The 16,691-nt window shown below is 42.9% G+C and overlaps 1 protein-coding gene across 6 annotated transcripts in view; it reads right to left on the reverse strand.

Annotated features, from left to right (window-relative positions):
* FRY (FRY microtubule binding protein) overlaps window positions 1–16,691 on the reverse strand; it is a 443,412-nt gene that overhangs the window by 38,835 nt on the left and 387,886 nt on the right. For all 6 annotated transcript variants that reach the window (XM_071208166.1, XM_058276985.2, XM_012519809.4 and 3 more), the window contains 6 exons: window positions 15,445–15,542; window positions 14,909–15,079; window positions 11,234–11,374; window positions 8,011–8,190; window positions 4,522–4,683; window positions 1,314–1,388 (listed from right to left, as the gene is read on the reverse strand). In XM_071208166.1, coding sequence (XP_071064267.1) covers window positions 1,314–1,388; window positions 4,522–4,683; window positions 8,011–8,190; window positions 11,234–11,374; window positions 14,909–15,079; window positions 15,445–15,542 — 827 coding nt within the window. The remainder of the gene's footprint in view (window positions 1–1,313; window positions 1,389–4,521; window positions 4,684–8,010; window positions 8,191–11,233; window positions 11,375–14,908; window positions 15,080–15,444; window positions 15,543–16,691) is intronic.

The raw sequence follows: 16,691 nt of genomic DNA on the forward strand, positions 1-16,691 counted from the left end.
GATAAAGAGCACCGAGGGTCAGTCAGCCAGCCGGTGAGAGATGCGAGACTAGAATTCTATTTCCTCAGTGGCAGGTGCCTTTTCTAGGGAGGGTGGCATCTCTCAGCTATGGAGCACTCCTGGGGAGCTTTTCTAGCTGGAGGGGCCACAGTACAGAGGCAGACAGGGTGGGTCTAAAGGAAAAAGGGGCAGCCTCGAGGGCCCTGGCTGCCAGCAGCTGCACGGCAGAGGCAGAGGGCTCTTACTTCTCATCATGGGCCTGGGGGCTCTGTCTGCCCAGGCCTCTGTCACTTGTCCCCTCTGCTATAAATAATGCCACCAGCACAGCAACAAATCCTGGTCAATAATGCTAAAAAGGTCACTTAAATGTAGACAAAGCTTGGCTGATGGCTGGTTGAGGTGCTTCTTTCAAGGCTAAGAAATATCAATTTACACTTCAGTAAGTATATAGGAAACTTTAATATTTCTCCTATTCATGAATGACATTAACGGATACATTTTGGGATTTTAAAAATAGCTCTGCAGAGAACCTTGTTGGATAATTCTTTATTTGGGGTATTATTCAGCTTGCCAGTTCTTATATGGTGAACTCAAGACTCTGAGATTGTTATTGCTTTTTGCTACAATATACTCAAACACACATGTGCAGCTTGAATTTTTTAAATGTTATAAAAGGTTCAGAAGCTTCTAATACTTCAATCTTTCATTCACTCAAAAGGCTAACTGCAGGGAGCAGATATAGCTCAGTGGTTGAGTGCTTGCTTCCCATGTACAAGGTCCTGGGTTCGATCTCTAGTACTTCCTAAAAAAAACCTAACTTCATTAAAAAAAATACAGCATCAGTGGAAGTTTATATGAGAAAAATACATACGATGCTATCTTATCATTTTCATCTTTTTTGTATGTGAGCACACAGTGACATCACAGTAAGGGGTACATGGACAGAGAGCAAAATCACATCCAAAAGGAATGTTTGTCATACACGGCAGTATGGTAGATAGCAACACTTACATTTTAAGGAAGTCTGGGCATATGTATAAAAAACACAATAAGTTTAAAAAATGACAATAGCCGAGTATTACCAGACAAACTGGAGCAAACAGCCAACAATATCTTTCTTTGCTTCTGAACTGAAATTAAAAATCATGGAATGGGGAAAAGTAATCCATGGTTTACATCTGAATGATGGTTCTACTCCCAACACTTAAAATTCATATTTGGATCCTCTAAACTCTATCAGCAAAGGCAAGAAGAGACCAAAGGGGAACAAGACATGATACCCAAATCAACAGGAGAACACACATTTAACTTACCGATGGGTTTTTGCTTAGTCCTACTTCTTGGCCACACAGAGAAAGGACATGCACCAATTTCTCTTTTGTCCTCTTCTGGAAAAGAAACACACAGGCAGGTTTAAATCATGGAATCTTGTGATCTAAATCTGCTCTGTTTAATGCCGTAGCCACTAGCCTACACAAGGGTATGGACACTTGAAATGTGGCCAGTGAGAACTGAGATGCGAAATAAACTCCATACTTTAAAGACTTGATTGGAAGAAAGACTATCAAATATCTCATTAATAATTTTAAAATACTGATCACATGTTGAAATGATAATATTTTGGATAGATTAGGTTACAGAAAATGTTTTTAAAATTAATTTCACCTTTTTCTTTTTCTTTTTTTAAAGGTGACTATTAGAAATTTTTTTTTAAATAGCTTTTTTTTAATTGACTTTGTAATAATATTACATTAAAAATATATATATATGTGAGGTCCCATTCAACCCCACTAGAAAATTTAAAAATGAGGCATACACTATATTTCTATTGGACAGTGCTGATCTAAGTTATTTTAGGATGGTGAAAATCAGAGCTTCTTCAGAGAATATTCTATTACTCTCCTTGATAATCTTTTATTATGTGTTACAACCTTCAGTGTTGGCAAGGCTTTCCTTATACCCAAATTAAATCTATTACGTTACAGTACAAGCCTATTTTCCTCAAATGGGAGAAAAACTTCTCTGCAGAATGAAAACTTCAATTGTTTGAAAGCCATGTTAAATTTTTCTTAATTTATTCTTGCTGAAGTTAAACAGATTCAATTCCTTTTCTTCGTAAACTTTGTTTTCCAGCCCCTTAAGCATGGAGATTCTTCTATAAACCATCACGTTATCCACTGACATAGATAAATAATGTCTCCAAAGGGCTGGTGAACTGAGAATGAAAAGAAAGAGTAAGCAGAGCCTAAAAAATGTTAATGTACTTCAGAACTGTTCTTCAAGCAATCTTCCTAATCTCTTTAGAATGCTGCCTCTCCCTCCTTCAGGACAAGACTGCTAGAGGTCAAGACCATTTGTGGATTTTCCTTCTTACTGCAACTCAGTTCACTGTATTCTTTTTTCCAAATTGTAGAAGGGACACTCTATATGGTATCTTTTTAAGACCAGAGGGCAAGAGGACCTTGATGTTGAGAGGATGGCAGAAGATTAGCTAAATTACTTCAGTTAAGTCTTAGTGGTTGTAGCAGTTTGATATGGTTATGAATTTCAAAAATAGATACTGGATTATGTTTGTAGTCTGGTCTGTACCTGGGCATGACTAAGTTATGACTAGGGCTTTGACATTGGGCCATGTGATTAGATTAAAGACATGGTAAAGAACAGAGCTGAGGGTTTTCTGATGTTGGAGTTTTGATGTTGGAGTTTGATGCTGAAGTCTTATGCTGGAGTCCCAGGAAGTCAGCATGCAGAGGAAAGAGAAGCAAGCCCTAGAGAGGACCTGAGCCAGGAGAACACCACAGAGGAATAGAGATAGCTCCTTAGACATGGCAGAAGCCCTGGGGAGAGAGACAGATAGTCTCATCTGATAGTCTATAGCTGACCTTGTGCAGAAAACAGAGGAGCTGAGTCCAGAGAAACACAGGAAGCCTGAACCCTCACAGACGTCAGCAGCCATCTTGCTCCAACATGTGGAAATAGATTTTGGTGAGGGAAGTAACTTATGCTTTATGGCCTGGTATCTGTAAGCTCCTACCCCAAATAAATACCCTTTATAAAAATCAACCAATATCTGGTATTTTGCATCAACACCACTTTGGCTGACTAATACAGTGGTCATTTTGCAATTCTGGGAAGGAATTAATATAGAGAAACATGGAACTGGACTACAGATTTTCTTCTCTTTTCCAAATCCAGCAAAGTATGGGAGGCTCCCTTACTCAACAACTCAACCCTACACTCACATTATGAGAATCTGCTGTGTACCAGTAGGCACAACTCTATGCATTTTATTCCCCTAAACTTTGGGAGTGAGGGGACACCATCAGGCCAGCAAACAGAGGACTTTTCCTTGCCCAGCACCCTCTAACCTCCTCTGGTCACACAGTCCCTCTTTCTGTGATGGTTAACAGCTCCTTGACGGAGACTTAACTCCTTCACATACTCTTCTAGAGTCCTCTTCATAGGATTGCTACACGTCAGGGGAAGGAAGGTTTCTGTCCTTTTGAGATTATCAGAGCCAAAGCCCAGGTAAATCTGGACATGCCAGAGGTTGTTGGTACCTTGCATGAGGAAAGCCTGCTTGAGAATGAGGTTGACAGCAGGATGCTGTCACAGAAGGAGAGAAGAGAGTCTTAGGGTGTGATAATAGAAGTGCAGGGGAACCTGCAGCCCGCTCTGCTGTCAGGAATACCAGGATTTAAATGCATGTTCGACAGAAGCCAGAGTGGGAACTGATATGAAGCCATGTGCAAATAGTTGAGAAAACCAAGGTTGTATAATCTGGAGAAAAGAAGACCCATTTAACTGAGCAGCAAAGGGTCAAGGTTTTGTTAAATATTTGAAGGGCTGCTGTGCAGGAGAGTTTTTTTTTTTTAAAGATTTTTATTTTATTTATTTCTCCCCCAACCCCCCACCATTGTCTGCTCTCTCTGTCCATTCACTGTGTGTTCTTCTGTGTCTGCTTGCATTATCCGGTGGCACTGGGAAACTGTCTCTTTTTTTTATTGCATCATCTTGCTGCATCAGTTCTGTGTGTATGTGGTGCTACTCCTGGGAGGGCTGCACTTTTTTCACACAGCCCACTCCTTGTGTGTGGGGCACCCCTATGTGGGGGCACCCCTGCATAGCACAGTACTCCTTGCGCACAGCAGCACTGCATGTGGGCCAGCTCATCACACGGGTCAGGAGACCTTGGGCATTGAGCCCTGGACCCTTCGTATGGTAGACAGATGCTCTATCAGTTGAGCCAGAGCCGCTTCCCTGTGCGGAAGAGTTTTAATCTTTAAGACTAGGACTAATGGATAAAGCCATAAGGAGTCAGACTTCAACTCATTAGGACAAGCTGTTTAAAAGATAAAATGGGTTTTCTTGGAAGGCCGTGACTGTCTCATTGTCAGTGACAAAGCCTAGATGGGCAACGTTGGATGATGAGGCGAGGAATCCTGTAACGCACTGGCAAATGGACTCAAGAAGCCCTAAAATCCCTTCCAAAGAGCTTCCTGAGAGGCGAAGATTCTATACCTGAGAATACTGCGGCCTCTTCCAGCTCACGGGAACAAGGACATTGGAGTTGGAACCTGAAGAGGTCGAGGATGCACTTCGGGTCATGGCCATGGCCCTGGGCTTCCCTGTACGCCCTGAAGAATTCTGCAGCTCGTCATACCGCCTCCCGATGATGGGCGTCTTAAGGGAAAGAAAGAGGACAAAAGCACAAGTTCCTGTGCTCATAGTGGGATAGTGTATGGGGCTGCTCTACTAAGAGGCATTCAAGACCTGTGTAATTGATTGAAAATTAGGTTAGAGGAGTTCAGTGTTACAAATAGGCCCATTTTCCTGATGTTTAAAGCTACTTTCTGAATAATTTTGCATCTTCATCATTTTCCCATCCTCTTTAGCAGCTAAATGCAAATCAAACTGTTTAAGAAAACAGGCTTTAGTCTTGAACCCAAACTCAGCATGTAAATGCATTGCCTTTCCCCAAGCATGGGGCATGACTCCCGGGGATGAGCCTCCCTGGCGCCAAGGGATTACTACCAAGTACCGGCTGACGATGTAACTAGAAAATGACCTTGAATAAAAGGGTCAACTCGGACCAGCAGAATATCTCAGTCTACATATAATACCAGGAGTTAAAAACGCTTTTTGACCTGAATCAAGGGGGAAATGGAAAGGACAAATGAGTTTATATGGCTATGAGTCTCAAAAAAAGAGCTGGGAGGTTATCAGAGGGATTGCCCTTATGCACACCTCAGCAGAGTCCCAGAGACAGATAAAGTAGATACAACCCCGGGTATTGGTTCTTCTGAGGGCTACAGAGACCCACAGGTCCTATGGTCATGGCAGATGGAGTTCAGTGCCATGTCAGTTGGCCCTTCTTTGGAGTTTGTGTTTCTGTGTGATGGAGCTGGACTCAGATGTGATCATTTTTCACAAGCCTCTCCTGTTACTTTTACCAGAACTGTAGTTGGTGCTGGGGTTTAATTTATACCCAGGGGATCTGAATTTCTGGACTGACCATATGTTAGCCAGGCTCTGAGCCTCAACAGACTTCCGCTCCTACACTCTGGTTTATCGGACTTACCCCACTCAGCTCACATGGAGTTGAAGAAGGTCAGCCACCACACCATGGAGCCAAAAGTGCCTACAACTGAAAGCAGGATTGCATCCAGCATCCATGTGGAATCTAAGCCCCCTTTTGATATAGATGTGGAGTGGACACAACCATTCCAAGGTCCAGAGGATGGAGGAATAGCATATGGATTAGAGTGGACTTACTGATATTCTATTCATGAACTATTGTGCTTAGTAATTGAAGAAAATGTGGCATTGGTGTGGATAAAGTGGCCAAGGTGGCTGCTGGGTGTGGGGAATGGGAGGAAGAGATGAGATGTGGAGGCATTTTTGGGACTTGGAGTTGTCCAAGGTGATGCTGCAGGGACAGTTACCGGACATTGTATGTCCTCCCATGGCCCACTGGATGGAACGTGGGAGAGTGTGGGCTATAATGTGGACCACTGACCATGAGGTGCAGCAGTGCTCAGAGATGTATTCACCAAATGCAATGAATGTCTCATGATGACGGAGGAGATTGTTGCTATGGGGGGAAGAGAGGGATGACGGGGGTATATAGGGACCTCATCTTTTTAAATGTAATATTAAAAAAAGAAATAAAGACAAAAAAAAAAAAGAAAACAGGCTTTGAAATCACTAATAAAGATTAGAAGCAAAACATTCAAGAAAGCAAATAGAGTTTTCAGAGGTTTAAGCTTAGAAAAAATCTGTTCTAATTATAAGAAGGGACCAAAATTCCTTCCCCTCCTCTCAGTCTTTATTTATTTTTTTAAAGATTTATTTATTTATTTAATTCCCCCCCTCCCCCGGTTGTCTGTTCTCTGTGTCTATTTGCTGCGTCTTGTTTCTTTGTTCACTTCTGTTGTCTTCAGCGGCACGGGAAGTGTGGGCGGCGCCATTCCTCGGCAGGCTGCACTTTCCTTCACGCTGGGCGGCTCTCCATACGGGGTGCACTCCTTGTGCGTGGGGCTCCCCTATGCGGGGGACAACCCTGTGTGGCAGGGCACTCCTTGTGCACATCAGCGCTGCGCATGGGTCAGCTCCACACGGGTCAAGGAGGCCTGGGGTTTGAACCGCAGACCTCCCATGTGGTAGACGGATGCCCTAACCACTGGGCCAAGTCCGTTTTCCTCCTCTCAGTCTTTAATAACCCATCTTCATTTGCTCTCAATTATTTAACCAAGTATGTAAATTATTTATGTACTTTCAATTATCTAAATTAACAAGGTCAGGGCCAGGTGCTTGGGGAGCACTTTAGAAATTTCACTTCTGAGAGTCCTGGAGTTTGGTGAGCGGGTAGGTGGCTCCTCCCAGACCTCAGCCCCAGGGCGGGCCTCGGAGGGGCGGGAACGGGCACGTCTGCACCTGGCTCCCCGGGCCCGGCATTAGGCACCTGTGTGGGTCTCTGGGGCACCCCCTGATGGAAGGCATGCTTTCTTTCCTTCTTGGAACAGAATAAACTCAAGCCAAAGAGCAAACATAACCTTTTTCCCTCTAGCATGTAAAAATGTTAAAAGTCAAAAAGGATTGAATTGATAACTTTACATCAAACATATGCTAAACACAGACACAGGGATCACAATGGCAGCAAAAAATTATCTTGTCCTGAATTCTGAATTGATAAAGGCCAATGAGTACTGTCCAAAGACCGAGCTTGGACAGAACCTATTTCACAGTACAAATAAGCCCCGTAGAGTGGATCGGGCTGGTTCCTTGGTGGGTTTATTCATTCAGTAATGTCTGAAAAACATTTATGAAGACTGCCCATGTGCCAGACACTGTACCTGCTCAGGTTACAAGATGCAGAGTGTGGTTTCTGTTTCAGGGGCCGGGGTCACAGGTAAGAGCCATGAAAGCAAAGACGCTTTACACTGTAGAACAAAATTGTTAAGGGCAGGGCTTCCTAATGTTCACTCACCGACCAGCAGGTACATCTGACCACTTCTTGCCCTCTCTTTTCTTCTCCTACTCCCTCTTCTCGGCTCTCCTCTCCCTCCTGGCAGGTAACTCATGGCTGTACTCATTCAAAATGCAGCGTGGCCTGGGAAACCACTGCAAAGGTGGCCTTGGTATTGGCCTGGTTCCAGGCAGGGGGCAGGGTGTAGGTATAGAGATACGCCCCGACAGTTGCACATACAAAATGAGTGAAGGTCATGCGTTAAAATACTTAAGATCATTTGAGTTTTAAGAATTTTTTTTCCCCCAATTTGTTTTCCTATAACTGAGGTTAGTTTCTATTTTTAAAAGCTACCAATTCAGGGCTCCAGGGAGTGTTATAATCAAAGTATTTTTTAATATGCAGAACCTAAATGGGCCTTAGAAGTCTTCATTTAAATAAAAGGAAAAGGATAAAATCTGACTTCCCAGGCAACCGCTTTGGACCTTTGCTACTAGAAACTCATGTTGAAGTTCATGGAAACAGTTAACATAACTAAGTACCTCTGAAATATCAAAGTGAAAGTCCAGAGTTTTCCCAGGTAATTCCTTGGAGGCACTAGTCCATACTCGATGTATTTCTATTTTTGAAAGATCACTGTGTTGGTAGGAGGGCAAGACGAGGCTGGCTGACCGAGAAACTACCAGCTTCAAGATATTCAAAGCTTCTCTCCAGTGAACACTCTGCAGGGAAGAAAATATTCAAAGGTTAAAACTAATTTCATTTTTTAAAGCTAAAGTACGACTGTCGAAACATCTTACTACCAGCCAGAAGTCACTGATTTAAAACAGGAAATTCCCTAATAAGACAAATAACATGAAAAGACAACTTATATAAGATGAGCTATCTTTCAGGAACAATCCATTCCTGCTCCAGTGCTCAGCCTTCCTCGGTCCTTTCCCAGATCTCTGCCCCCATCTGCTGTTTCTTTCCTGGGCTGTCGGCCCTCTGCTCTTGGCTCGTTTCTCTCCTTGCTCTCTGTCTTCCTCATGGTCTAACCCAGGACCCTGGAGCCATGCTTGACTTTCCTTTCTCTCTCCTTCCTGCTGGCACTGGCTATTTCCCTGGTCTCCCTGTATCCAGGCACTCAGTAAATCCATCATACCCCTTCCAGCTAGTGTGGTCTTTCTAAAACTCCCCACCCAAACTCCTTTGGGGGTTCCCCATTCCAGCCAAGATAGAGCCCACAGACTTTGAGCTTGGCCCATGTGGTAACCTCCCCCGGGCTCCCACTTTGAGTTCCCCTGTCCAGGAGAGGTCTCCCACCCTCTGAGCCTTAGCTCATGGGTGCCCCTCATCCTCTTCTTATCAGCTGATCAAACTCCAACTCTTCCTTTAAGACAGTTTTTTCACCATCTTTGTTTCCTGACACCCCTAGGCAGACTGAGCTCCCACAAAAATAGCAGACACAGATGAAATAACTTGATTGAAGTTATTTATTTATTATCCAGGCTTTGGAGTCAAAGTACTCCAAAGAAAATACATTTCCTTGGCTGTTGAATTCTGCTCAAGGGAGGTCATGGTTTGCCACTGTTAAAGCTAAGAGATGGAGTCCCAGGGGTGGCCCAGAGGTCTAAGACAGAATGGGAAGCCTAATGACACACTGAAGTGATGCCCATGGCGAGTAGCGAGGTGAACGCCGCCCCATCTCCGGGGAGTGCCTGGACACCTGAATGCCCACCATGAGGCACAGCTGTTATTTGAGTAAGGCCACCTGAATAAAACAATGCTTGGAAATCACTTGGGCATTAAATAATTTCTGCAAGTAATCCGATTGAAGATAGAAATGTCTAAAATTTAGGTAGTATGGTACTGTCGATGAGTGTAACCAGAGAAATCCTAGCACCTGCCCTTGACCCCTGCATCTCATCAAGTACACTGCTGAGAAGAAACAGAGGCCCAAACAAGATGCAGGGAAAAGGATGCCTACTTCCTGAGCTTGGTCTTCCTGGCACAACCCAGCAGTGGGCCTGCACTGCTTCCCCAGGTCCTTGGCCTCCTTCCTTCAGCCTTCTTTCACATTGACTTTCAGGCTCCAGAAACTTGTTCTGGTCTGTTTGCACTCTTAAAACTTATTTATTTTTATTTCCTTCTGTTTATTCTTTTCAGGTACTCTCTGGCTTTAAAGGTGTTTACTGATGTTCACCAAGTGGCTGGCTAGGAAAGTTGCCTGGTTACAGTGAAATAAATGCAATCACTTTGGAGCCAGCTCCACCATTTATTAACCAAGACATTGGGGCCAGTTTCTTTTTCCTTTCTCTCTCTCTCTGACCATTTTATTATGAAAACATTCAAATATACACAGAAACAGAGAGATGAATATAATGAAGCCCCAGGTACTCTGCACTTATTCACATTTTGTCATCTTGCTTTATTGATCTCCCCCCCACACTCTTTGTTGGTTGGTTGGACATCTGTGCAAGTTTCTTTTTTCTTTTTTTTTTTAGATTTTATTTATTTCTCTCCCCTTCTCCCTCATTGTCTGCTCTCTGTGTACATTCACTGTGTGTTCTTCCGTGTCCGCTTGCCTTCTTGTCATGCTGCACTGGGAAACTGTTGTTGCTTTTTTTGTTGTTGTTGCGTCATCTTGCTGTGTCAGCTCTCCATGTGTACCACGCCACTCCTGGGTGGGCTGTACTTTTGTCACACAGGGTGGCTCTCCTTGCAGAGCACACTCCTTGCATGTGGGGCACCCCTAGACAAGGGACACTGCTGTGTGGCATGGTACTCCTTGCGTGCGGCAACACTGCGCATGGCCAGCTCACCACACGGGTCAGGAGGCCCTGGGTTTGAACCCTGGATCCTCCATATCGTAGGTGGATGCTTTATCAGTTGAGCCACAGCTGCTTCCCTGTATAAGTTTCTTGAACTTAGTTCCTTCAATTCAATCTCAGAGTGGGGATTTTTTTTTTTTAAGATTTTATTTATTTATTTCTCTCTCCCCCCACCGTTGTCTGCTCTCTGTGTCCATTCACTGTGCGCTCTTCTGTGTCCACTTGCATTCTTGGCAGCACCGGGAATCTGTGTCTCTTTTTGTTGCATCATCTTGCTGCATCAGTTCTTCGTGTGTGTGGCACTACTCCTGGGAGGCTGTACTTTTTTAGTGTGTGGGATGGCTCAATGTGGGGCATACTCCTTGTGTGTGGGGTTCCCCTACATGGGGGATACCCCTGCATGGCACGGCACCCCTTGCATGCAGCAGCACTGCGTGTGGGCCAGTTTACCACATGGGCCAGGAGGCCCTGTGTTCAAACCCTGGTCCTTCCATGTGGTAGACGGACACTATCAGCTGAGCCACGTCCACTCCCCTCAGAGTGGTGATTTTAATCTTCCAATAGCCCTTCGTGTGAGAAACACCTGGCTGAGTGCCTAGAACAGGCAATTTCCTTCTCCTGCCTCTCTTTCTTTGAAATGGGATAATAAATAGAAGACCTTGCTCCAGCCCTCCCAGCAAGGTACGTTCTTTCAGCACTGAGCCTGTGAGCCCAAAAAGGCAAATGTGGCCCTCTGAAGGCTCAGAAGGCCTGGGCTTTGTCTCTTCCTTCCCTTCAGCATCCCATCTATGGTGTGGTCAACGCCCAGGCTGTTGGGGTGGTGAGAGCTTGGCATGGTTGCTGTACCGCTGTGCAGATGTGGAGCCAAGTACAAACGACAAGCAAAGCCTCTCTCTGTGGAATGACCCCTGGAAACATCCTGGCTCATAAGGGAAGGTACTCATATACTCACTTGCACATATTTTTCAATGGTCTTCAGAACTTCCATGTTAAACTGCTTTACAGGAACAACCGAAAGGTCCATGTAGCTGAGCAGGCTGTGGATTTCCTGGAGGAGGCACTGCTGCATACTGGGGAGGCCCTTCTCCAGTAACTACAAGACAGGAAGGTGAGACAGAGGGTGAGTCAGTGCTACCCCGGGTCGTCACAGAGAAGGACCAGCGTTGCTCAGTATCTTATGACTGCACATTTCCATAGGAGGGAAAACAAATTCCTAAGTCCTGAAGAAATGAAGACAGCATCACAGGCAATGTAGGTAGGTCTGAATATATAAGCCAAAAATTCACACCATGAAATACAACAAAATTCATCTCAAAAAGAATCATCAGATGCTGTTAATAATAAAAAATGCAACCTAAAGCAAATGATACAAATTGACAGTTATCATATTGGTGAAGAATGGAAATCTTTTTTAGTACTGGTGAAGAAACGGGTATTCTTACACATTGATGAAAGTGCAAATTAAGCAATTTGGCAGTGGAGATAAAAGTACTAAAAAGGTTCACATCTTATGAAATAATTACACTTTTAGGAACTTTTCCCCAAACCAGTGATAAACACTAAGATTTATGTATGAGATTTCACCATGGCATTATTTATTATGGTAAAAAAAAACACAAAAAAATTCTCTGTGAGGGTGGGGAGAGGGAAGAAGAGATATGATGTAGGGGCATTTTCAGGACTTGGAGTTGTCCTGGGTGGTAATACAGGGACAGATGCTGGACATTGTATGTCCTGCCATGGCCCACTGGGTGGACTGGGGGAGAGTGTAAACTACAAAGTAAACCATTATCCATGTGGTGCAGCAGTGCTTCAAAGTGTGTTTATCAAATGCAATGAATGTGCCACGACGATGAAAGAGGTTGTTGATGTGGGAGGAGTGGGGTGAGGGGGGTAGGGGGTATTTGGGGACCTCATATTTTTTGAATATAACATTTAAAAAAAATAAAGGGAGGAAAAAAAAACCTCTGTGAGTACTTAGGGAAATGTATGATGAGATATTATGTAGTAATAGAAAATGACATTTTTAAAGTTAGTAAAGAGTATCAGATAATATTAAGCTAAAAAGGAAGGGTACACAACTGTCTATATAACAAATGATGCCTGTATGAATGTGAATGGGTGTGTGTTATATAAAAATAAAATTGAAAGGAAATCTAACAAAATGTTACTAGTGTTTCCCTCTGGATAATATAATTTTAAGTGACTTTTCTTTTTCTTTTCTGTAACTTTCAAATTTTCTGTTATGAACATATACTGCTTTTATAATCAGGAAAAATATCAACAATGTTTTTAAAAGGAAAGCAAAACAATGAGAAAATATATGTGACAGACATCACTGATAAAACTTTCCAGTTCAAACTAAAGATGGACAGAAATAATGCAAGTGAATGGCCAAATGCCAAATGGCAAAGGAAACAACTGAATAGTACACACGAGGAAATAAACAATTGCACAAATCTATTGTGTCGAAAAATGAACATCTTCACTAGAAAGGAAATACATACAAAAAATAATTTTAAAGTACCAATCTAAAGTATTAAACTAAAAAAAAAAAAAAAGGAATGATAAAATTCAGTGGGGATGTGAGAAAACAGGACTGTATATACATCGTTTGTAGCATTGTAAATTGGGATGGCCTCTGAGGAGATCATTTCCCAACATGTGGAAGAACTGAATGGCATATCCATGCCCTCTAATGGATAATTCTGCTGTGGGAACTGTGACCAGAAGAAATGATTCATATATAATTTGATTAAAGGTCTGCAAAATACCATCATTTGTAATAGAAAAAACTATGAACATAACAACAAAAGTGGGACAGTTAAGGAAATTGTATTATATCAACATTATAGAATTCTAGTTATTAAAAATGACAATATGTGAGCTCTGCCCATACATGGAAACACATATACACAAAGTTAGCATTAAGTGAACAGAGAAGGTCCAATGGAAATCTTGCTACAGCTCTGTGAAATTGTAAGTATGTGCCTGGGCAAGTCTGTAAGAGAATCTGAGTAATAGAAGTAGGAGCTCAATACATATGACAAACGGTTCTTTTGAGGAAAGAGGAAGTCTTGCATGTGCAAGGAGTGCCATGCCACGCAGGGGTGTCCCCCGTGTAGGGGTGCCCCACATGCAAGGAGTGCATCCCACAAGGAGAGCCATCCCATGTGAGAAAAAAAAAGCACAGGACGCTCAGGAGTGGTGCCGCACACATGGAGAGCTGATGCAGCAAGATGACACAACAAAAAGAGACACAGATTCCTGGTGCTGCCTGACAAGAATGCAAGGCGGACACAGAAGAACATACAGTGAATGGACACAGACAGCAGACAATGGGGGGGGGGGAAGGGAAAGGGAGAGAAATAAATAAAAATAAATCTTAAAAAAATAATCCATTGTGTGGAAACAGGGATATAACATCTTTAAAAAAAGTAAAAGATACATAGATCACACAAAATGTTACATTAAATCTGCCTTCTTTTAAAACAGGTATCCTGTCCCTCTGAAAGCAGGCTGCTTGCCTTGGCTGTCCCGGCACTTCCTGCGTGAAGGTACGTGTGTGCTTGCTCCACAACTCCTGTGGGAACAGGCGTGAGCAAGCGGACTGGCAAGAGCGTCAGAGCGGCACTTGTAAGAAGTTCTTCAAATGCCAGGGGTGGGGTGTGGAAAGAGAAAGCGGGTCCTGGACTGATGACCACCTGAACACCGCCCACACTACAAATCAAAATCCTACTACTCGGAGTGCTGGGGGTGGGTGTCTACCAGCACAGGGGAGACTTTTTCAGAAAGCAGTGGCTTCTGTGGTCTAGCTGGTCCCTGGATTGTGGACTGGTGACATAACTAAAAGAAAAAAATTAGGATGGGCTGTCCTTGTGTCTTCTGGAAAGGCCCTAGTGAGAGGTACAAATGGATATCCCAAAGGAAAAGTAACACTGAAAATGCTGAAACAAGGTATCTCTCTCGAATCAGTCATTTGCCTCATAGATTTTACGACCCTGTATACTGTATTAGACTTGCTGGGGACTGGAGTTGCCAAAGGGAAGAGGTTTCATCATTTGCCCAACATGCTGGGCATTTCGAACACCAATATACACAGAGTGCAGGGTAGGGGTTTGCAAGGGATATGTGAGAGACACATTTGTTTGAGGATAAAAATCCAATTCCAGTTTTAAAAACAAATACAAAAGGCAAAGGTAAATGTTTATTTCAAAATACGTGCTTTGTTAATTAGGGCAGAGCAAACAACCACTAAACATATCAAGCCACATAACTCCTTAAATAATATTTGGACACCAAAGTAATGAGAATAGAATACATTTGCTGACAGAGAGCAGGATTTTAAGCTTTGGAGTCCGCTCTGCCTAGGTTTAATACTTAGGCTGGCTCTGCCTCCTTAAACTTGTGGCAAATAACTACCTGGCTGGGCCTCAGATTCTTTATTAAAATAGTACCAACATCAACAGGTGGTCGTGAGGATTTAAAACGATGCTGCCGTGCAGCATCTATTACAATAGATAATAGGTCCTCACGAAATGGAAGCTAAGGGTCCTATTATCAGTTCCACGAAAACATTTTACCCATGGGAGCTAGAATAAACTGTAGCCGGCATTTAGCAGCTTACCTCTGCCAGGTAGGTAACCATGATCAAGGTGATGTCAGTGTATGCTTCATGAAGGTAGCGGCAGACCACGTTGACCCAGGTGGCACAGTCCCTGGTGTAGCTGTGTGTTTTGTAAAGGGTCATGACATGTGCAAGATTTGAGAGTTTGGGGTTTTTCTCTTCCAAACACACCTTGTAAGATAAGAAAGTCAGTTAGGTATAAAACAATAGCCTGATGAATAGAAGAAATGGTAGCAACTATGCTTTAAGTCTCAGCAGTCAGGAAAGCAGATTTATACTTTTTTTTTTGTAAACTGCAAAAATTATATTATAGCTAATATAATTTTCACAGATTCTTTCCACCTTTTTTTTTCAATAATGAAACCAAAAAGGACAATCTACATCAGATACCCAGAGATGTATATTACCATTGATATCAATATTATTTTCAGGCTTTGTGAAAATCATTGTCCTCTCTGGGCCTGGAAATTTTGTCTGACATCACCCTTCTTGAAGTCCCATCAAGATCTGCCTGAGTACGAAACTGTAACCCATACCTGAGCAATCCTTTCGGCTATCTCCTTACAGAACTGATTGGGATTTTCAAAGTGCTGAATCAGCTGGGGCAGCAGACACAAGACATTCAGTGGAAATCCTAGATTAGAGAAGACAATGGAGATAGCTGCAGACAAGGTGCATTTTAACTGCTAACAGTGGGAAGGGATGCAAAAGGAATCTTTGTGAAGCAGCTTTAACATGGTATAATATAAATTCAGGAAAAATTTATAACCACAATGGCAGCAGCTAAAAAGGAGGCACTGAAGATATTTGTAATTTTAAGACACATGGGAAGCGGATGTGACTCAACAGATAGAGTGCCCACCTACCATATAGGAGGTCCAAGGGTTGGATACCCAGGGCCTCCTGGCTCATGTGGTGAGCTGGCCCACACGCAGTGCTGCTGCGCAAGGAGTGCCGGCCCATGCAGGGATGCCCTGCATTAAGAGTGCCCCCGCGTGAGGAGTGGCCCCTATGCAAGGAGAGCTGCCCCTCGTGAAACCACAGCTTGCCCAGGAGTGGTGCCACACACATGCAGAGCTGACACAGCAAATGACACAACAAAAAGAGACATAGATCCTCAGTGCTGTCTGATGAGAATACAAGTGATACAGGAGAACACACAGCGAGTGGACACAGAGAACAGACAACAGGGCGGGAAATAAATAAATCTTTAAGAAAGAAAAAAAAAGGATACAGTGAGTATCTTGTTAACGACTGTTTGTGAATTAGGGAGAGTGGCACAGAATTTTAAAAGCACTGAAATGAACTGAAGCCCTGGTTTGAATTTTTTTTATCAAATACACATTTTAAGAAAAGTTGGTACGAGAGGAAGTAGGTCAACCAAATTTAGATCTCACCTATGTAATTGAAAAAATTTTCAAATTGTGATGAATGCCTTACCATCACTGTGTTAAATTCTAACTTCATGAAAAGAATTCTGGGACACATGTCATGGTATTAAAAATCCGGTTTGTTGATTTGGCTTAATTCAACACAATAGGGAACTAAGAATTTTTAAGGAGGGAAGGAAGGCAAAAAGAACAGAATTAAGAAATCAGGGGGAAATGCTTATACAAGAGCAATGGATTGAACTGACCATAGCTGCCATTTGCTCTTGAAAGCATGAAGAAATGACTAATATACAAATGACCTCTCCCACATTTATGCTATTGACTTAAAAACATCTTCTATGCTACAAATAGTTGATTGAAACAATACAGAATTTTAAAAGGAATAAAAACTA

The sequence above is a fragment of the Dasypus novemcinctus genome, chromosome 15 (assembly GCF_030445035.2).
Source record: "Dasypus novemcinctus isolate mDasNov1 chromosome 15, mDasNov1.1.hap2, whole genome shotgun sequence".
Classification (NCBI taxonomy): domain Eukaryota; kingdom Metazoa; phylum Chordata; class Mammalia; order Cingulata; family Dasypodidae; genus Dasypus; species Dasypus novemcinctus.